Source organism: Scyliorhinus canicula, chromosome 1 (assembly GCF_902713615.1).
Source record: "Scyliorhinus canicula chromosome 1, sScyCan1.1, whole genome shotgun sequence".
Lineage (NCBI taxonomy): Eukaryota > Metazoa > Chordata > Chondrichthyes > Carcharhiniformes > Scyliorhinidae > Scyliorhinus > Scyliorhinus canicula.
Genome location: NC_052146.1, coordinates 156,047,462 through 156,070,668, shown reverse-complemented (window position 1 = coordinate 156,070,668; position 23,207 = coordinate 156,047,462). Strand labels below are relative to the sequence as shown.

General features: G+C 44.1%; 1 protein-coding gene across 5 annotated transcripts in view; it reads left to right on the top strand.

Moving 5' to 3' along the window:
* LOC119968799 (thyroid hormone receptor-associated protein 3-like) overlaps positions 1-14,555 on the top strand; it is a 149,067-nt gene extending 134,512 nt beyond the window's left edge. For 4 of the 5 annotated variants that reach the window (XM_038801607.1, XM_038801595.1, XM_038801606.1 and 1 more), the window contains 5 exons: positions 468-552; positions 5,996-6,189; positions 8,009-8,204; positions 9,181-9,330; positions 11,462-14,555. In XM_038801607.1, coding sequence (XP_038657535.1) covers positions 468-552; positions 5,996-6,189; positions 8,009-8,204; positions 9,181-9,330; positions 11,462-11,707 — 871 coding nt within the window. In that variant the 3' untranslated portion in view covers positions 11,708-14,555. The remainder of the gene's footprint in view (positions 1-467; positions 553-5,995; positions 6,190-8,008; positions 8,205-9,180; positions 9,331-11,461) is intronic. The other variant, XM_038801617.1, reaches the window with a different exon arrangement.
* The last annotated feature ends 8,652 nt before the right edge of the window (positions 14,556-23,207 follow it).

Sequence of the window (23,207 nt, the reverse complement as noted above, 5' to 3'; positions counted from 1 at the left end):
TGAATCTGCAACACAGAATGATGAGATTAAAGTTTCTCTCTGTTGATTTCCAAGGGCTGAGTATCAAATGGGTTTTGGACAGTCAGTATCCACTTCCAAATGAACCTCCAGCACAAAGATGTCCCCAACTCTGTATTAATTGGGATAAATTGATGACCTTGCTCAAATGCTGAGAGAACGGTGCGTGCGGAATATGAAAAGGCCACGCTGATGATAGCGAGAGCTCGTCAGAGATTGAGACTTAGGCACGTTGTTTAAAGTGCGCTTTATTCTGCACCTGGCTGTGCTGCACCTGATATGGGAGACCCCTCTGCATGCATCGAATACTTAAAGTGGCAAAATGTTTACACCTTCGCAAGCACCTCTTGCTGAGCACAGAATGTTATCCTCTCAAACCGTAATGACTACATCTTTAAAGACTCTGCCCTCTAATATTCTTCGTTCTGATGGTGGTTTCCATTTTTAAGGCGGATTGATATTTCACCCAGTGCTCTAAAGAAACGTATGCATTCGCGTGACGAAATAAAGGGCCAGAAGGAGAGCAGCTACAAGGTAACTTGATGTTTAATTGTGGATTTACTAATGCTGTGTTTGTGCTTTTAATGCATGAATATTGGGTAATGTCTGTACAATGACAAATGACTTATTTTTGTTTGGAGTTTCTCCTATCATAAGTTTGTGTTTTTCTTTTAAGGCCCCCAAAACAATTGTTCTAAAAAAACTGAGCTGCAAAGTGTTTTATTTATTAAATTAATCCTCACCTCTGTGACGTGCTTAAAAGTATGGCAGATGCTGTCAGAGCCTGTTGAGGTGAGCTTGAGACACTGGGAGACATTTTTGGAAAAAAACTTTAGGAAAATGCAAAAATATAAAAAAAATGCGAGTGGCTGATGCAGGAAAACTTCTTTTCTGACTGAGCTGTAAGTATTTTGGATTTTTTTCTGAGGAAAATTTTAAATGTAGTTAACGTTTTTAAGAATTCTGTCTTGTCATCTCTTCTGTAGCGTCAGGTTGTTTTGTGTCTGTTCCTGGTTGGGGACTTTATTAATATTAGGAGGGTGAAATGATGAGCTTAGGCTTCTTGGATGTTTGGTGTCTACAATGGTAACAGCTAACAGCACCCTGGTTATACATTTCCTTAAGTAACTTTACAGGGGTTTAGGCACAATATATTTTTATTTAATTTATTTGTAAGTGTTGATAGTGCTTTTGAGAGGTATGTAGTGTCACTTCCAGGACCTGCATTTGGAGCTAGGACTCCATTCCAACTCCCAGGCCCAAATCTCCAGACAATCAATGGTAGATTGAGTCAGAGCAAGAGAGTTGGTGCAGTTATTAGGAACTGCCGTGTTCCTCTCATAATGTTCATGATGAGGGAGGTCTTCTCGGCGTGCTTTGTATAAAATGTTTGGGAATTCATTCTGTATAGAGCATAGAAGAAATCATCTCTCTTCCCTCATCTGTGGTCAGTAAATGATGTACTGATGACGAGTAATGGACTAGCCCGTGTTTTAAGTCACAAGCTAACCAAATAATATAGCTTGGCACTTTGATGCAGCATGTCATTGGGTAGATCTATCTATTAGACACTATATCTGCTGTTTGTGGAGCTTGGACTGTCATGCCTGTAGTGCAAGTTGAATGAAAAATAAAGTATATCTGTAAAGTATGCCTGGATCCAATTGACTGTAATGTCTGATTTAAATTTTATTTCACAGATGTGGTAGGGTAACTCGACCATTAGTAAAATGGTATTGAACTGTTGAGTGCACCTGCCCTCTGTATCATGCCTGCCAATTCTGATGTTGAGAGTTATTGCCCCAGGCTGCTTCTGTGCCCAGAAATGGTTGTAACTTATATACATGAGATGCCTTGACTTAAAAGTATTCTCAGTGTAATGACAATGAGCAGAAGAAATTCAATTTACTCCTGTTCTTTCCTATTTACAACTGCTACCCCCTCACGTCCACCCTTCATAAAATGGTGCTCACCCAATTCATGCCCATATCTTAATTTGTTCCAAGGCCTGATCATCCATCACTGATAAAGCCTCAATTTCACAATCCTCGCCCTAGTTTACAAATTCCTCTGAGACCGCTGGGCTCCTCCAATTCTGGCCTCTAGCATTCCCAATTTTAATCGCCCGCCATGCTTTCAGCATTCTTGGCCCTAAGCCCCGAAATTCCCTCCCTCAACCTTGCTGCCTCTCATTCCTCCTTTAAGATGCTCCTTAAATCTGCTTGATTGAGCAAATATTTGGTCATCTGTCCCACTAACTCCTTATATGGCTCAGTGTCGAAAATGTTTTTATTGATACTGCTTGTGTTTTGATATGTTTTGCTATGTTCAAGATACTCTATCAATATAAGTTGGTCCTTCCCGCTTGCTAGTTGCTGCTACTCTTGCCCTGTTCCAAGTGTTTCAATTCTAGAACATTCCATTGTAATTTGAAATATTCCCCCTCATGAGTCGGTGAGTAATTGCATTCCCATTTTGAAGCTAAGTCTGTAGTTCCTGCTAATGTTCTCCATCCTGGCATGCACAACAATGCCCATTTGGTGAGGTTACAGAGAGCTGCTGGCACCTGTGGAAATACCCCAATACCTTGGGGAGAAGAATAGGGAAATACTGACTACACAATGCATTAAACCCATATTTTAACAGATTGACTACATACAGCCTGAATACAGAGATGGGTGGAACCTGCAAACTGTCAAGTTGTTTGTCCCAGAATTCATTTTCCAGATGTCCTATAATTTCCAGATGTGTTGCGCTCAATTCCTTTGGTTTGAAAACTCCTCTGATAGATGCAATGAATTGTCTTAGTTAATTAGGTCCGAACATTGCCTGTGTATGTGTACATGTATAAAACCTGTAATGCTCTTTCACAATTGGGGGTCTTTGTGAGAAGGCCAAACCCTTGTGATTTAAACATTTGGCCTCTTTCAGCTGCCTTTAACACTTGCCAGAAGCTGGCTGTTATCCAGCTGCACTGTTGTGCTGGTAAATGTGTAATTTTCCAATTGCACGGAACTGCATTTGCAGTTTTAAAGAGAGATGGTTTTATTGGCCTGTTATCAACAAAAGGGATTGACCATGTTTGATCCAATGGGCTGAGGATAAATAAAATTGAACCCTAACCACTCTCTGGCCCACTGTGATGGAATATCTCGCCCTCGGGAGAATGGGATATGATCAGCATGCAGAGTGGCCATGTTCCCTCTGTCCAAGATCGGCATGGTCCGGTGCTGTTTGCTGTGGCAATGAGGGAAGATTCACCCAATGGTATAAGAGCATAATTAGGAACAGGAATCAACCAGTACAAACCATCGACTCTGCTGCACCATTCAATAAGAACATGGACATCGACTCTACCTCCTCACTGTTTCACTAAGTGTCCAAAAATTGATCGCTCTAAGTCTTAATAAACTCAACAACTGAGCATCCACAGCTTTCTGAGGTGGAAAATTCACAACCCTCTGAATGAAGAAATTTATCCTCTTGTCAGTCCTAAATAACAGACCCCATAACCCGAAACTATCTCGTTCTAGACTCTGCAGCCAAGGGAAACAGCATCTACCTTGTCATACCCTCCAAAATCGTTTACATGTTCCAATGAGGTTATCACTTATACTCCTAAACTCCAGGGAATATAGGCGCATTCATTCAATCTCTCCTCACAGGACAATCTCCCCATCCCACAAATCACTCCAGCGAGCCTTTATTGCTACCCTCCAATGCACATATGGAGACGACTGTACACAGCACTCCAGGTGTGGTATCATTGAAGCTTATATAATTTCAACAAGGCGGGCAGCATGGTGGCACAGTGTGTTAGCCCTGCAGCCTCATGGCGCCGAGGTCCCAGGTTCGATCCCGGCTCTGGGTCACTGTCCCTGTGGAGGTTGCACGTTCTCCCTGTGTTTGCATGGGTTTCACCCCCACAACCCAAAGATGTGCAGGTTAGGTGGATTGGCCATGCTAAATTGCCTCTGAATTGGAAAAAATCAATTGGGTCCACTAAATTTATAAAATTAAATAATTTCAACAAGGCATATAGCAAGGCTTCCTTAGTCTTAAATCAAACCCCTTGCAATAAAGGCTAACGTACCATTTGTCATTCTGATTGCTTGCTCTACCTGCATGTTAAGTTTGTGATTCATATCACTGACTTCACACAAGGCAAACATCAACTCCCATTCTACTTGCTCCATTCCAAGAGCCAGAATCCATCCTGTACAAAAGTATAATGACTGCAATGTAGCTTTCCTGGGGACCAGGTATCATATTTTGGAGCAAGGAAACTAATCCAACTGCAATTTAAAATGCTTCAATCCATTTGTCTGAACCAACAGTCAATGACTGAAGAAATGTTGTCCTGATTCTTAATCTCTAATTGTTTCCTTCCCTCTCCCTCCCAAATTCTGTTTACTAGCCTTGTATGTCACAAGATGTTTCTCCGATTCATGACCTTTATTTTTTAAAATAAATTCAGAGTACCCAATTATTTTTATTGTTTTCCAATTAAGGGGCAATTTAGCATGGCCAATTCACCTAACCAGCACATCTTTGGGATGTTGGGGTGAAACCCACGCAGACACGGGGAGAATGTGCAAATTCCACGCGAACAGTGACCCAGGGCCGAGATTCGAACCCGGGTCCTCAGCGGTTTAGTCCCAGTGCTAACCACTGCGCCACCGTGCCTTGACCTTATTTTTACATTGTGAATTAAGCTTTGTTTTAGTCTTTCATCACTGGCATTAGATGGACTTGTGGGTAACGAGCATATTGGAGAGCATGTGCAATGGTTTAAAAAATTTTACTGTTCCAACTGTAGCATGGTGGTTAGCATAAATGCTTCACAGCTCCAGGGTCCCAGGTTCGATTCCCGGCTGGGTCACTGTCTGTGTGGAGTCTGCACGTCCTCCCCGTGTGTGCGTGGGTTTCCTCCGGGTGCTCCGGTTTCCTCCCACAGTCCAAAGATGTGCGGGTTAGGTGGATTGGCCATGATAAATTGCCCGTAGTGTCCTAATAGTAAGGTTAAGGGGGGGGAGTTGTTGGGTTACGGGTATAGGGTGGATACGTGGGTTTGAGTAGGGTGATCATGGCTCGGCACAACATCGAGGGCCGAAGGGCCTGTTCTGTGCTGTACTGTTCTATGTTCTAACTGGTCCAAGCGGGCGTGGGAGACAAAGGCATTCCATGTGTGGAACAGGAGTGAATCCGGAAGTGGGAATGAACTGAGGAAATGAAAAGCCAGGCACAAAATAAAGAGCATCCCCTTCACGCCACCTCATAAGCGAACAGCTGACTTTGTTAGGGCAAAAAGACATGGTGTTTATTCCCAAATTAGTGAGGCAGGAATGGTGTGGGGCCAACCACAGGGAAGGGTGCATGTGGTTTGTCCTGGTTGTGTTCACGGAGCTCAGTCATTGGCTGAGTACCTTGTTCTCATGAATTATTTCCTTCACGTTGATGGGTGTTCGAACCTTGCATCAGTGACCACAGTTTATTTCTCTTCCAAAATTGTTCTGATGTGCACAGATCAGCGCAAGAGGGAAAGTGTGATTATGATGTTTAAATAGTGATCTTGATTTCAGCCACTTATGCTTTAAAGTGGAATGTTATATGTGTGATGGACTGCTCATGTGTAATTCCACAGGGCGACTGACCAGTGTTAAATCAACCTGTACTTTTGGTCGGATTAAGAAGTTAAAGAAATCACTCTGGTGAAGTAGAGGCCATGGTTCTTTTGTAGTATTCCAAGCCTTGTTTAATTTCCAGTGATCATGTGTGCACATGCTTTCCAGGTGCACACCACACTGGCAGAGACTTGGAAGCTGGATTGTACAAATGCTGTAATTTAAACAAAGGCATGAAATACAAAACCACATCACCTCCTTCTGAGACCCTTTAGTTTCTTAATCTGCCTCTTCTCAGCCACAGTTCTTGTTAAACATATTTCTTGTTTCTTATATCAAATGATTGCTGGCAGGGAGAAGGAAAATTAAAAGATGAGCCGGATGACCTTCGCCTAGATATTGAGCATCGTAGGAAATATAAAAGCAAGGAAGGAGAGCATAAAAAAGATAGTTCCAAAGATTCAAGAGATTCGAGCCATTCACGTGAACGGTCAAAGGAAAAATCTGGAAAAATTCCCAAAGCATACAAGGAGTCAAAAAAGCAAAGGTAATGTTCTGTTTGCTTCGTCATACTGGATTGTCCACCTCTGTTGGCTGCCTCTATTCCTCTCCAATCCCGTCCTGTCACACAATGGGGCAAAATGCCGCCTTATACTGCCACCATTTTATTTTCCTCCCTTCTGTAATTTCTGTTCCACAGATAAATTCTCAATTGGTATTTTTCATTCTCCTTGTAAAACTCCATACGCACAGCAATGTCATTACCCCAAAGCAGTGAAATTACTGCCTTTCCACAGCCTGACTGATGGTAGCATTGGTACCCAATGGCATTGCGGATGATAATTGAATTATGGTTTAATTAGAATTACCAAAACTTGTGGAATATAGCTCTGATGGAGGTAAATCAGAGGCAACATTCAGCTTGAGTACTAATTATAGTCCTAATATTGGGACTGGTTACACATCTCCCCAAATGGTTTACTCCTTTCCTAGTTTAAAAAAAAATTGTTGTTGGGATGTGAGCTTCACTGGCTTGACCAGCCCTTCTTGACCTTGAGAAGGAAGTAGTTAACTGCGTTGAACCACTGCAGTCTATAGATGCACCTACAGTGCTTTCGAGAGGAGTTCTGGATTTTTACCCAGTGAAAATGAAGGAACAGTGATATGTTTCCAAGTTGGGATAGAGTGTGCTAGGTGAGCTTGCATGTGGTGGTGGTCCCACGCATCGCATCCGCTGTCCTTGTCCTAAGTGGTGAATGTTGTGGTTTTGGACGGTGCTGTTGAAGGAACTGTGGAGAGTTGCTGCAGTGGTAAACACTATTGGAACTCTGCACTGGTGGTGGGAGGAGTGAATTTGATGGATGAGGTGCAGTTCAAGCAGGCTGCTGCTTCCTAATGATATTGAGTTGCCTGCATGTTGAATCTGCACTCATCTAGGTGAATGGGGAGGTGTTGCATTACACTCCTGACTTGTACCTTGGAGGTGGACAGACTTTGGAGATTAAGAGGTGAATTGGTTGCTGCAAAATCCCCAGCCGTTGACCTATTCTTGCAACCATAGTATTTATGTGTCTGCCTCAGTTAAGTTTCTGATGAATCTTAACGATATGTTACTGGTGGGGAATTTGACAGTGGTATTGCTGTTGCTATTTGTGTTCTTGTGAATGGCATGGGGCAGTGGTTAGATTCTTAACTTGTTGAAGATGGTTATTGCCTGGCATTTGTATGGTGCAAATGGCACTGAGCACTACAGTCATTAGCATATATGGTTGGTAGGAGGACCAATGATGAATGAATGGGCTTGAGCCCACAGCCTAAACACTCTTCAGTTCTCAGCCAGAGAAAGGTGTGTTTAAGGCAGCATGGGAGATATAAACTCCTGGCTGTCATGCAGTGTTGCTCTCCACAAAATGACAGCTTGGATTTCAAATGAACAAATAGCTAGCTGATTTTGCCAAATAACCATTGAGATAACGGAAGGTTTCTAAATCACTAATACACTGGGCTGCACAGATGCTTTCTTTAGCTCTTACTTAAATTGTTGCACTTCATCCCCCTTCTTGCCTACCCAAACTTGCCATCTGATGTTGCGTTCACTTGGCAATACTGGCAGTGGGGTAGTATGATTGGTCAGCAAACATGACAGTTGTTTGCCCATTGGAAAGGTGTGTGTAGGAGGGAGAAAATAACCTGTCAGCTTTGCAACACATCAGCTGGTAATTGGGCATTTGATTTGGGCGAGTTTGAATGTGGTTCAGGCTGATGCCAGCCTCTAAACAATGTGCTGCTTCTTGAGGGACCAGTGAGGTGCAAAAAGTGGTATTCAAAAATAACATCTTTAGTTTTGTGCAATTTTCTTTGAACAGGAAGCGTAAGAAAGTCAGAGCAAGGACCAGCTCATCGTCATCCTCATCTTCCTCTTCCTCTCCATCACACGAGGGTAAAGAAGAACCAGAAGAGGGAGTGGGCCGTGAGGAGACCACAACCGGCTTTAACAAAGCTCGCCTTGGAACAAGAGAGTTCACAGGCCCACCAGCACGAGGCAGGGCACGTGGAATTTTTGTAAGCAGAAACAGAAAACTCTGATGCTTTATGCGCCTCAATTTTTTGTTTTGTGTTCCCTGGATTCCAGTCAGTGGTTTATTAGGGGATCGGGATGGGGCGAGTTGTTTGTACGTCCAGGCATCAGTAAGTTGATCTGTCCAGATTCTTGGTGATTTTACTTTGATGAGGTACTGAACCTTTCACTTGAAGTACTTTAGAAGTTACTGACTGTATCCGTGTCTATAATATGTTTGTTTTCCAGAGACGGAGTTATGGTGTCTTCTGTTCTAGAGAGCAGCAGGGTAGAATTGGAGTCAACAGACATTTATGAATAGAAACACCTGATTCTTGAAAAGAGACCATTGCTTTTGGGCCTTGCCCCAGGTCCTTGGCTACAGGGTCCTGAGGTACAGGGTTTTGTTTTTGATTTCCTGAGAACTGTGGCCTACATATCAAGATTATGGTGCCTCCATCCAGAATTTGCTGTTGACCACTGCCTCACCCCATCGCTTTAAACCTCCGACCTTCGACTTGTATAGCGTTTGCTCCTGATTTGTACAACATTTTTAATTAGATATACACCGGTATCCAGGGTTTGGGGGTGACACTGAGCACTAAGGAAGGGGATGTTTAATTCTGAACTTGCCGAATTGAGTCTTTGATTCTCTCTCTCTCTCTCTCCTGGAGGAAGGTCAAGTCTGGCTTTAAAGCTTGCTGCTCCCATCTGTTCAGCAGTAAAAAGTTCACATTGAGATTTTAGTGTGTGGAAGTACCTTGCTGGCAGAAAAAGGGCAGTTTGTGGGGTGGGAGGTTTTGACTAGAGATGCCTTGCCAAGTTAGCGTGGAAAAAGCCTCCTGTGCCGTGTTACCTTGGCGTGCTGAGTAAGTGAACATTCCATTCTCCATCACTTGTACTTTGCATCAAGGTCTGAAATGTAACTCATTGAAGTTGAATACCTGTCCCAATTACACCTTCCTTTTTATGCTAATGCAGCAGTTCAGAATAAGAGGAAGAGGATATGGCAGGGGAGCGTTTCCTGGTCCCAGCAATAGCAGTAACCCCGGTAACCCAACTTTCCAAAAGAGGCCCCGCGAAGAGGACTGGGACCCCGAGTACACACCAAAAAGCAAAAAGTACTACCTGGTACGTGTCCACAAGCATCCCGGCTCAGGGCTGGGGCAGTGCCTTGTTTAATCTGTGCTGAGGGGAGAAACGTCTTTGAGCTTCTGAGAGCCGTTTGTAACCAAGCCAGGTCTAGGCTGAGCTCCCTAATGGCTCAGCAAGTTGATCCAGCAAATAATCAAGCCGCATGGAGCAGGCAGCTTCCCAGTCTTTTTGTGAAGGAGTGTTTCCTGACATTGCTTCTAAACGACCTGACTAATTATAAGATTATGCCTCAAGAACAAAGAGAGCACACTTTAAAATTAGAACTTAGTTATTAACGGGTGATGTCAGAAGCACTTCCAAACAGAAAGGGTGATGGAAATCTGAAAATCTCCCAAGAGATTATTGAGGCTGTGGGTTGGGTACCAGATTCAAACCAGAGATCAGTAGGCAAGGGTATTTTAATGGATATGGTACCAATGTGGAAAAGTGACGATATAGAGATCAGCAAGGATTTAATTGAATGCTGGCACAGGTTAGAGAAGCGAAATGGTCATCTCCTGTTCCTGTGTATTTGTCGCTGCAGTGCCACACTGGACCATGGGGGCAAGGTGCACGGCAATTTGAGCTTTATTTGTTCCTTGGACCTTCACAGCAACATCGAAAAACAGCCACTTTCTCCCCTGCCCAAAGACTTAACTGAGCCTTGATAAATGGAATATTTTGTAGCATTGACGCTGAAACTGGTGAAAGGGATCTCGGCCACTCGTGCTTTGGTTCTGTTCTATGGAGGGAGGGAAATGTCCTGAATTGGTTAATTTTTCCAGCTAGTTTGGAGAGGGGGGAGGAGAGAGAGAGAGAGAGATAGAACTGGATTACCCTGCGGCTGAGTATAAAGTATCTATATTTCACGTCTATTGCCTCTCCATCGTTCTTTGAGGTTTCACAGAGGTGTACCCTGCATTTTGATCTGCAAATGAAGGAGTTGCAATTTTTTGGGGGAGGTCGTGGAAGAGGACGGCAAGCAAATAAAAAGTGCTCCCTCTTGGGAACAGCTGCATTCCAGCAATTTTCATTCATTACTTTGAGTGCAAATGCAGATCTCAATTAGAGTAATAATCCACCCATCTCTGTTATAACCTCTCTTATTACGTGCCAGTTGTTGGCAGCAGAGTCCCACTGTTTCCTTATGGTACGTATTTTGTTGGAATTAAGAAGTTGTATTTATATAGTGCCTCGGATGCCCAACACACTTTACAGCCAATGAAGTATGCTTACTGTTTGTAGTGTGGGAAATGCAGCAGCCAATTTGTGTACATAAAAGATCAAACTGCCAGTATTGCTACAAATATCTTTTTACGGTGTTGAAGGATAAATATTGGCCAGGTCAGTGGGGCGAACTCTCCTGATTTTTAAGTACCGCGCCTTCCCAGAAGGCCTTCCCAGAAGGCCATGGTAGCACAGTGGTCACACTGTCGCTTCACAGCTCCAGGGCCCCAGGTTGGATTCCCGGCTTGGGTCACTGTTTGTGCGGAGACGATCTCCCCGTGTCTGCGTCTGCTTTCCTTCCATGTTCCAAAAATGTGCAGATTAGGTGGATTGGCCATGCTAAATTGCCCTTGGTGTCCAAAGGGGTTGGGCTGCTGGGTTATTGGTATGGGTAGGAGGTGTGGACTTAAGTGGGGTGCTGTTTGCAAGTGCAATGCAGACTCGATGGGCCAAATAGCCTCCTTCTGCACTGTAAATTCTATGTCATGTCTAGGGCAGACAGCGCCTCAGTTTAATGCCTCATTGAAAACATGTCTCCTCCCTCAGTACCCAGAGTGTCAGCCCAGATTTTTGTGCTCCAGTCTCGAGTGGGGCTTGAACCCGCCACCCTCTAACTCGAGGTAGGAGCTCTACTGAGTTAGCCACAGCTGACCCTTAATTCACCTTATGCACGGCTTGGCCCCAGATTGTGTTTCAATGGGAAGGGCTTCAATTTATGAAACTTGCCAGTGGGTGAGCCTGGAGAGGAGGTTGCACAGGCCCAAGGCTGCATCCACACCAGTACTGTTGCACTTTAAAAGGTGGTATACCTTTATATATTGGCCCTCTGAGCAGATCAAAGGAGATGCCTGATTGTACATTTAATACTAAGTCTCTTTCCTTTCCTTCTGTTCCTCTGCAGCACGATGACCGTGAGGGTGACGGGGACAACTACTGGGCAAATAAAAGGGGCCGTGGTACCTTCCAGCGAGGGAGGGGTCGCTTCCTGTACAAAAAGTCCAACACCAGCCCCAAGTGGACACATGACAAATATCAAGGCAGCGGACAGGAAGGGGTAGAGGAGGAGGAGGAGGAAGAGGAGGAGGACGGGCAAGTTGGCAGCATCACGACCCAGGAAGAGAAAAAGCTGGGCACTATGGAACAGTAATGCCGAAAGGAACTGGGTCTGCCTCTGGCACAATTGCATCGATTCAAGCATAGAAGCTGGTCACTAGGATCAGACCGCGAGAGATTTCTTCGTCCGGATCTCTTTAGGGTTTACAATGTAGTAGGTTATTCATTGTGGTGGGGATGAGGGTAAAGGTCCCTTTGAGATTGAAAGGACCAAAAACATCTGTCTTTAATGCGACTTATATATATATATTTATATATAAATGGCCTTCAGGTGTTGTACCTGTGTTGTAAGATACCCCGCTAGTTGACATCAAAGAGCTACAAGTCACCCCGGGAGTGTAATTTCCCCCCCCCCCCCCCCCCACCCCCATGTATTCTGAGAACTAAAAAGTATAAATATGCATTTGGTGCAGATTGTGTACCCCTGATATTGCAGCACTACCTGATTCAGTTTGTAATGGGGTGCTGCTGCAGAAATGTGGGAAACGAATGTACCGGTAGATGTCTCCCAACAGGAATTACACCCTGCACTCTTGAAAGATCTTCTCCCCCAAATTGGCGCTTTCCTGAGCCCCAGATATTGCCGCATGCTTATTTTAAAACATGGGTTTTAAAATGCTTTAATTTTTGAAGCCAGCTTTAGAAGAGAACATGTTTCAAGGATCCTTAATCATTTCTTTCCCCAGTTCCTTTTGGGATCTGCTCATCTCTATATTTGGTTGCGACGCTTGGCTTGTGCTTTCTCACAGATGTGATTGACAGCAGCAGTGGTTTCTGTATTTTTTTTTAAATAACTGGCAACTCAGCTTGATATTTGTGTTTATTTGTAGAGGAGGGAAAAGTGTGACCGCCCATGAATCTGTCCGAATTCTTCAAGCAGAGAGCTGTCCAAGTTAACGATCTTGCCCAGCCACAAGAATTACTTTAAGTCTCTCTTTCTCTTCTCTCTTTTCCCCCCCCCCCCCCACCCACCCCCAAACCCACCCAACCACCACACACGCACGCATGCGCACACACGCATATCCCTTTCCAACCTCTCCACCGAGAGCTATGGACTAGATTAAAGCTATTAATCAGATTTCAAAAGTTGAAGGTCAGTGATGGCTCTGAATTCATCCAATCAGGCAATTTCTGGTCAATGGTGAGTCAGCTGGTCTTACCATGGCCTACAATTGGTGTTATGGGCTAACGAGAGAATCAGTCAGCATTCCCGGTCTTGTAAGCTGTGCTGGAAGGGTGTGTTTGACTGCTGGGGAGACCACGAATAAGGGAAGAAAATGGAGGGAGAATATCAATTGATAAAAGAACTCGAGGCAGTCCATTTTAACGTGGCTGTGCAGAGTATTTTTACCAAATTTTAAAAACTGCCTCAAGCTCCACTCTTCTCCCCTCCCATCCTCTTTGTCTCTGTCTCTGTCTCTCTCTCTCCTCTCTCTCTCTCTCTCTCTCTCTCTCTACCCCCCTCTCTCTCTACCCCCCCTGCCCTTCTCTCTCTCTCTCTCTCTCTCTCTCTCTCTCTCTCTCTCTCTCTCTCTCTCTCTCTCTCTCTACCCCCCTCTCTCTCTACCCCCCTCCCCCCCTGCCCTTCTCTCTCTCTCTTCACCCGCCCACCACAGGCCACAGTTGCAAAGACGATTGAAATGGGATGAGAGGGGCAAGACTAGGAATAGGAAATGAGGTTCAAATTAATGGGGAGTTCAACTATCCTCAAATTGTCCTTAAAAGTCTCAGAGACTAAATGTAAAATAATTATACGAAGCAAAAGCTGCTCTTAAGTATACAAATATCAGTTATCCTTGTTTGCTCTTTTATGTGGCAAAAATCAGAAACATAATTGTGCACTCTTGAATGAAAGGATGTGCCTGCAACAGGAACTACTTTTGCATAATGACCTCGTGAGACAAAATGGAGGGTTTCTTATTCATGTGTGGGTAGCAGCAATCCTGTTATATGCGATGACTGTCTGTAGCAGTAACTGTCCTTTTAGTTCAGTTGCCCATCTACTTTTGGCAGATGCCCCTACTTTACATAGTGTGTCACCTGGCCCTCAAATGATCCCATTAAAACTCAGCCCAACAGAGCACCAGAGCCCGAATCTACACCATAAAGTTGCATTGCTTTTTCACTGGCCTCACTATCCCACCATGTGAACTGCTGTACTGCATGATGTCCCCATTTAAAGATACTGCAATGACCAGATTAATGGAATGGTCCTTTGCAAACAGGGATAGCAGAAACAGCACAAATATCAAAACAGGATTGTAAATTCCTTTTGTTTTTTTTTATTATTGTGGGTTTCTTTACATAGTCTGAATTCAAATGTTAAGTTACTTGTTGCATTAGATCTTGAAATTAATGTTAAATGAACAGATATTGGATAAACATTTAGATACATTTTATATTGACAATCAAATATCTCACCTCTACTCCGTACCTGGCCTCCCCTATTCCTCTAATGCATCTTGCTTGATCTCTTTATTTTGTATCTTTTTATGTATGTATTAAAAAAATTGTTTAAAAAAAAGTGACACGTGCTCTCGACTGCAATAACTATACTGAATTTTTTTATACATATAGAAGTAAATAATTTTGAGGGGAGGGGAACACGGTATGGGGAGGAGTACGATGGTTGCACTATTTTTGTAAAATTTTGCTGAACTGCCTTATCACTTAACAATTGTTAAAATTCACTCGTTGTCCAGAATTTAACCAGATTTGTGTAACTCCAATTATCTGTGTTCAGTTTTGTTGCCATGGTTTCCTCTCTGATCTAAAATGGCATTCTGTTATCAACTCAGTTCTCCTCCCCCTCCCTCAAACTGTAGTCTTGCTGAGGTTCGAAGCATTGTGTTGAATTTTAATTAAATTTTTGTGCCAGCGTCGCCAGTTGTGTATGGCCATTATTGGACCTGCTTGGTCTTTGCAATCCTTATTCATATAGAGGCAATGAAAGGAGGATGGAGAGAATGCTGAACTGTGAATATGGGACCAGTTAGGGAAGCTGATGAGTCACTGTCTGTGCGGAAGATTTGTAGGTGGTGCTTGAGGTGGTATGTTGAGGTGGTTTAGCAAGCGTAGCTTCAAGGAGTGGCAGCTCAGTTTAACTCACTGAATGATAGCTTTCTGCTGGGGTTGGAGGGAGCTTATGACAAGATTGTAGACATTGGCTGACATCTTTTTCCAGAAAAAGCATGTTGATAAGCCCGAAACTGAATTAAGAGAGTGGGATGCACTGGCAAAGTAGGTGTGATGTGTGACAGGATCACAAAATTACAATGAATGCTTGATTGAACATTGACTAAGCCCAAGCCAGGACATGACCATAAACATTTCTGGTGCTTTTCAACTAGAGGATGGTCTAAATGTGCTTCTAGGCTGAAGAAAGTGAACAGTTGGGAGGTTTAAAAAATTAACTTTGTTGAGCAAGCAATTTATATTTCAAACATTTCGTAATAGCCCATTCATAAACCTTTGGGCACTTGAAGCAACTTAGTAATACCGTCTCACATTAAAAGTACAGTTATGTCCACCAAGCAAATGCCAACATGCTTTACTTACCCTTAAGGATAGGCTTTAATTTTATTCAAATGTCTATCAAATTGATAAATGAATTGTTTCTATATTGTGATGTCATTTTTTAAGCTATCAACTCAACATCTTCACTCTGTCCATTGAGACACCACCAATTGAATCCATTGATGTATGACCTAAAATAAATTTGAAAGAACTCTTCCTATCCAAAAGTTACTATGGCAGCTATCCAATTAAAATTCATAAATGATTGCCAACGCAGAACTGTATGCATAAATCCAATTGAAGTCTGTAAATAGATTGCTAAAACATGAATATAACTAAAGAATGTCAAAAGCAAGATGTACGCACATGGCGTCCATCTGTTTTTTAAAGAAAAGGATATTTCAGAGATATAACATGAAGTACAATGCTGCTAATAATCTGTTCTGGCAGCATCTTTGGTGGCAGCTGAGGATTTGATCTTTCAACTGTGGACCTTTTGTGTCTGGGAGATATAAAACTGAATTTTTAAGAAGACAATGCAAGCAGGAATAAAATTCAGATGTACTGAGGGAAGGAGAGCCTACATAGTGTGTCTGAGGGAACAGGAGATGTAGAAATTATATTCACACAAGTCAATATTGAACACAAACAGACCAAGGTCCATCTTGTTCCTTTTCTTCCATTGTGGTAATTGTAGACAATGATAATGGTGTAGTTGACTAATCGCAGCAAGGATTGCTACAACAGAGCAGTAGCAAAACATCTTGCGAGGGAGAGCTTTGGGAACCCAAGTCCAAGATCACCATTTTCCTGCTAAACATGTGACACCAAGAAGCACCTATCCTTACAAACTGTTGGGCAATCTCAGGTCTGACAGCATCTGTAGAGAGAGAATGGAGCTAACGTTTGGAGTCTGGATGACTGTCATGTGAAACTACATACGTCTACTAACACCTGTTTCCTCAAAGAATACATAATGCAATACATTGCGTTATGGAGAATGTGGCAATAGATACAGGGTCATGTTACTGAACAAATGATCCACAGACCTGAACTAATGATTCTGAGACGTGAATCTAAATTCCTCCACAAATAGAGAATTTAAATGCAGTTAAATAAATCTGGAATAAAAAGCTAATATCAGTAATGGTGAAGATGAACTTAAAAAAAATAAATTAATGGCATGTGGGCATTTGCCCAAACCAAATTGCCCTTGCAAAGCTGGTGAGCTGCCACCTTAAACCACTGCATCCAGCTGGTGCAGGTGCACTCAGTGACGCTGGGGAGGGAGTTCCAGGATTTTGATCCTGTGACAGCGAAGAAACACTAATATAGTTCCAAGTCGGTAGGGTGTGACTTGGAGGAGAATTTGCTGGTGGTGGTGGAGTTCCCTTGTGCAAGTTGTTAGAGATCCTAGCTTTGAAATATATTATTGAAGGACCCTTGATGATCAGTGTATCTTGTAGATGGTACACAGTAAATGTTCGGGTTGGTGGACGGGGCGCTGTAGCTGCATTCATCCGAGTGGAGTCTATTCCATCACACTCATGATTTATGCTTTATAAATGGTGGACAGGCTCTGGAGAGTCAAAAGCTGAACTTGACTCAGAACCTCCAGCCTCTGACCTATTCATGTAGCTACAGTATTTGTATAGCTGGTTCAGTATCTGTTTCTGGTCATTACCCCGCCCCCCCCCCCCCCCCCCCCCCCCCCGTCTTGTTGGCACATGTGTGGCACGGTTGTTTCTTGCTTTTTATCAGCCCAAGCCTGACTCTTGTCCAGGACTTACTGTAAATTGGTATCAAGCTGCTTTAGCATCTTGAGTTGTGAATAGTACTGAATGCTGTGCGAACATCCCTACCTCTGACCTTATGATCAAGTGATGGTCATTGGATGAAGCAACTGAACATATTTAGGCCTAAGATACTATCCTAAGGAATCCTTCAAGTCCTGGGAATGAGATGTCTGGCCTCCCAACAACCGCAACCATTTTCATTTGCGCTAGGTAGGACTCCATCCATTGGAAAATGTTCCCCCATTTCCCAGCGACTTCAGTTTTGCCAGGGCTCCTTGATGCCACATTCAGTCAAATTGACCTTGGCGTCAAGGGCAGCCACTCTCACCTTCCCTCTTAGGTTCAGCTCTTGTCCATGTTTGGACCAAGGCTGAAATGAGGTCAGGAGCTGAGTGGCCCTGGTGGAATCTAAACTGCGCATCAGTGAATAGTTATTGCTGTGTAAAAACCCATCTGATTTGCTAATTGCCTTTAGGGTAGGAAACCTGCTTTACTTGCCTGGTCTGACCTTTATGGGACTCCAGATTCTGAGCAATGTTCTGACTCTTAATTGGCAAAAATTGTCTGAAATGGCCAAACAAGCTCATCAATTGTACAAAGTTCAATGAAAAAGAATAATATTGAGTTGCAATTACTTACCATCATTTTGCTTCAACATTGTTAATGAAGTAGCGACAATATGTCCCATTAAAGTTGCAATTTTCACTTTAACATTGCCACAGACTTTGTTCTGTGGCCTGCATGAGCACGTGGCTGATTCCTCAGCGCTTTTGCTCCCACCCTCTGCTGAAACTCTTGTCCCTAGCTCTCGTTCCCACCTCTCATTCTTACCTTTAAAGTCCCCCGTCTTTACTGGCTCCTCTTTCTCTCACTTCCAGCCTTGTTCCTGCCCCTCCCCTCAGCCACAATCCTGAACTTCCTCTTGCACCTGCTCCCCTTTCTGACCTCTTTACAAGTCCTCGCTGTCTTTCCACCACCGAGGACAACTTCATCTGATCCTTTTTGTTCTGGGCAATACAAAACCAGCTGAGTGTCATTTTTAAATAGTTATTTACAGCATATTGTATTCCTTTTAGTTTTTAAACTTGTTTTAAGTTATTTATTAATGTAGGTACTTAGGAATGTACAGCATTTCTGTTGGGAGATTTGAAACTTGCTAGTAACTCTTTAAGTAAACTGCTCAGGTGCAGACTGTGAGCGACAGATTTATTAAGCAACACAAATTACTGCGTGATACTTTTTAACATTAGGCCGCAGTATACAACGGTGGCATCCATGATTCCAGTCCTTATCTCTCAGATAGCTGTGGCAATGTCTCTCCAAGTATTCTGTTGAGTAATCTTTGATCCTTCTTCTATCGCTGTGCCCCAATGTTTCGCAGTGTCTCAGATTAATTCTTTGAGGTGCTGGTGCCTTGTCATTCCGGGTCATGGTTTGTTCGGGCTGACATGAATAGATTTGGGTTACATCATGGTTCCCCCAATACTATCTGATGTCTCGAAAGCTAACGACATTGAATCAGAGTTGCATTATTGTTCGTAACTTTGTGCACTCATACTTGTTTCTATTGACCTTCCTGATCGCTGCTGTTGTACTTGCACAGCTATCAGTGCCGAAAAACATAGTTTTCCCACATTTAATCAGACAAAAATCAGGATTTTCTCTCAAGACTAGCATTTGCTGACGCACATCTGAATAGTATATCAAATGATAAATTTGAACTATTATTTGATTTAGTGAGGTTTCATCATTATGCCTTGCGATTAAATGTCTAATATCAAAGCAGCATTTTAATACAGTGGAAGAAGCACAACTCATCTAAACAAGAGGATTTCTGCCCACATTGATTTAATGGAACAGGTGTTCTCTTATGCAGTTTAACAAATGTCCCTAAATATACACCAGCGCAACACAAACAACTTGAATTGACACCTTAGACATACTTTGCCACTTAGCCTTGGCATAAAAGGATAATTAACATCACAAAATCATCATGACAAAAACCCAAACTCCACATTTCAATTTCTCATTTTTGTCTACTGAGAAATGTCCTAAGTGTGTAAGTGTACAGCATTTCTTCATATTTAGTGATTTATTTTAGCGGGAATGTGCAGTACAGCACAGTATTTCGGTCTGCATTCCGTTTTTTTTCTGGGCGTGAAATAGCCCAAGAAACCTAACTTGGGTTTTAACATAAATTCTTATGGGAACCTGTGATTCACTTAAACTTGCAATTTTTAGGAATGCATGTGTAACTTTAAACGTGAGCTTAGCATACATTAAAGGAATGGTATGTGCTGATTGGAAGTGTTATCACTAACATGCAAGCATACAAACGTGTGAATTAGGAACAGGAGTAAGCCAGTTGGCACCGTGACCCTGCTCTGCCATTCAATAAGATCATGGTTGATCTAATTTCCCATGTACTGCTTATGACTTTTTACATCCTTCTGTAAGATTTAATGGTTTGGTGATATAAAATCCTCCTAATTAAAAACTTCAAATTCTTAATTTCTAACACTGGGGTGCTCAGTTGTGTTTGTCCTACATGGTATGAATAACTAGTACTTATGAATCAAATAGAATACATTAAGCAAGATTTTACATATGCTTAACAAAAAGCAGGGAAGACCACATAGAGGTTTCTCATCTCAAGATGCTAGGAGTTCTTGATGTTACCAGCATAGGGGATGTCATCTTTGTCTTCAAAATGATGTTGAACTGCATCGAGAAGGGGTGATAACCCAGAAGCCACAATATCACACTGCCAACAAAGACCACTATTTCCCAGCTTTCATCCCCCAGTCTCATTATTCCTTCCTTATTTAGGAATAGTCCAAATTGACTTCTTCCATTGGCTCAGGGTGTAAGTTACCTTGTGTCACCCCACCATTGCAATCCCTGCTTAGATTAACACCTCTCTTACCTTGGAATTGGATTGGATTTTGTTTATTGTCACGTTTACCAAGGTACAGTGAAAAGTATTTTTCTGCGAGCAACTCAACAGATTATTAAATACATGAAAAGAAAAGGAATTAAAGAAATTACATAATACGGCAACACAAGCTACACAATGTAACTACATAAACACCAGCATTGGGTGGAGCATACAGGGGTGTAGTGTTAATGAGGTCCATCCATAAGGGTCGTGTAGGAGTCTGGTAACAGCGGGGAAGAAGCTGTTTTTGTCCCCTCCAGATCTTGCATGTTTCAGTAAGACCACCTCTTTCAATCTAAACTTCAGTGTATACAAGCTGAGCCTGTGCAATTTTTATTTGTAAGGCAATCCCGAGGAATCGGTCGAGTGAACTTTCTTTGTGCTGTTTCTAATGCAATTATATGCTTGCTTAAATAAGAAACTGCACTACTCCAACTGTGGTCTCACCCAACACCCCATCCAACTGTAGCAAGACCTCCCTACTTTTATATTCCATTCCCCTTGCAATATATTGCCCTCCCTCAGCTGATGAATCAGTTCTCCATGTTAAACACTGAACACCATTGAAGGACACAGAATGTGCTCTGGGTGGACAATTGCAATGCCAATCATGAAGCGTGTCTTGGTAGAACCACTACTGAGTGGGACGGCTGATTCCTGAGGGACATAGCTGGCAGGAGATGGTGAGCGAATCAACACGTAGGAATAACTTGACCTCATCCTCAGCAATTACCTGTCACAGTTGGCATAGCCCCTCTGGGAAGGAAGTGTCACTTTCACACTGAGGATATCCTACAGCACCATGCTAAATGGAATAGACTTGGAACAATCTCACAACTTAATGGCATCGATGAGCCATTGTCCGTCAGCCGCAGCAATAGAATTTGTATTCCACCCACACCCTGTCTATGCCATTGCATAATCCCTCGCTGTCATTACTATCAAGCTAGGGGATTAACCCTGGCTCAATGAAGAGTTCAGGAGCAGCATCTGACAGAGCTAAAAAGGTACCAAACTGATGAAGCACCAACACAAGACGACATGCATATGAAACAGTGAAAACAGCACAAAATAGACTGAGGTGGTCCCACAAATAACGGGTCAGATCTAAGCTCTGCAGCCCTGCCACATCCAGTCGTACATACTAGTGGACAATTATATAACAGGAGGAGGGTCCATGAGAACCCCCGTCCTGAATAATGTGGCACAGTAGCAAAGTGGTGAGTGCTATTGCTTCACAGCGCCAGGGACTCGAGTTTGATTCCCGGCTTGGGTCACTGTGCGGAGTCTGCACTTTATCCCCGTGTCTGTGTGGGTTTTCGCCGGATGCTCCGGTTTCCTCCCATAAGTCCCAAAAGACATGTTAGGTGAATTGAACACTGTGAATTCTCCCCCTGTGTACCCGAACAGGCACTGGAATGTGGCGACTAGGGGCTTTTCACATTAACTTCATTGCAGTGTTAATGTAAACCTACTTGTGACAGTAAAGATTATTATTATGAAATAGCCCAGCAAAAGATAATCTGTGGGATTTTCCATCGGCAGGATCCTCTGCTTCACCGGCAGCACATCCACGCCCACAGCTCCCAACACGTGGGGGTGGCTATAAAGGGAAATGCCATTAGCCGGCTGCAGGGGCGAAGAATCCTGCTGCCAGCGTGGGCGTGCCGCACTGGTAAACAGGGCTGGCGGGACAGAGAACCCCGCCCAGGGCATTTACAACCATCTTCAGCAACATGTGCAGAGTGCATGATCTATCTCAGTCTCTTCCTGGGGTCCCCGATGTCACAGACGCCAATTCAGTTTACTCCGCATTATGTCAACGGCTGAAGGCAGTGGACATAACAAAAGCTGCGGGTCCCTGTAACTGTCTGACTAGTGCTGGAGACTTGTGCTCCAGAACTAGCTGCATACAGCCACAACATTGGCATATACCCAACATTGTTGAAATTTTAGACATTCTTTTATGGGATGTGGGTGTCGCTGGTCAGATCCGCATTTATTCCTTTTCAGAAGGTGATGGTGAGCTGCCTTCTTGAACCACTGCAGTCCATGTGGTGGAGGTACACCCACCGTGCTGGGAGGGAGGATGTTCCAGGAGTTTGACCCAGTGATAATGAAGGAACAGCGCTATATTTCCAGGCCAGGAAGATAAGTGGCTTGGAGGGGGGCTTGCAGGTGTTGGTGTTCCCAAGTGTCTGCTGCCCTTGCCCTACTAGGTGAAGGGGGTCCTGGTCGAAGTGCTGTCAAAGGATGCTTGGTGAGTTGCTGCAGTCCATCTTGTATACCAGAGCAGAAGTAGGCCATTCAGCCCCTCACGTTTGCTCCATCAGTCAATGACATCATGTCCGATATGATATGATGGGCGTGATTCTCCCATCGGGCGGCTAAGTGCCGACTCCGGCGTAAAAACGAGAGTGTTTTACTCCGGCCCTCCAGCTGCCAATGCCGGCGTGAACCCAGCGCCGCGGTGTCCGCGCATGCACAGTTGGGCCGGTGCCAACTAGCGCATGCATAGTGGCCTGCTTCCCTGCGCCGGCCCCAACGCCAAATGGCGCAGAGCAACGGGAGCCGGTGCGGAGGAAAGAAGACTCCCAGACAGAGAGACCGGCCTGCCAATCGGTGGGCCCCGATCGCCAGGCCACTACGGAGGCCCTACCCGGGTCAGACACCCCCCCCCCCCCCCCCCCACACACACACACACAGGCCACCCCCGGACCCTTCAATGCCGAGGTCCTGCCAGCTCAGAGGATGTTAGAATGGCGCCAGTGGGACTCGGCTTTTTGTTGACGGAGAATTGGCGCGCCGGCCCATGCCGGCTCGGGCTGGAGAGTCGGCGCAGACCCCTACCGGTGCTGCGCCGACCACGCCGGCTCCAGTGGCAACGATTCTCCACTCTGCAGAGAATCGCATCCCGGCATCGGGCTGCGTGGCGCGATTTGCGCGGTGCCACGCCGATTCACCGACCCGGCGGGGGATCGGAGAATTCTGCCCGATAATCCTCAACTTCACATTCCCTCCTTATATGAATATAGTGCACACTGCTGTTACTATGTGTCAGTGATGGATGGAGTGAATGTTTAAGGTGGTAGATGGGGTGGCAGTCAAGCAGGCTGCTTTGTTCTGGATCGTATCCAGCTTCTTGAGTATTGTTGGAGCTGCACTTAGGAGAGTTGGAGAGTATCAGTAGGTGAGTTACTCACCACATAATTCCCTGCTCTGGGGCAGCACGGTGGCGCAGTGGGTTAGCCCTGCAGCCTCACGGCACCGAGGTCCCAGGTTCG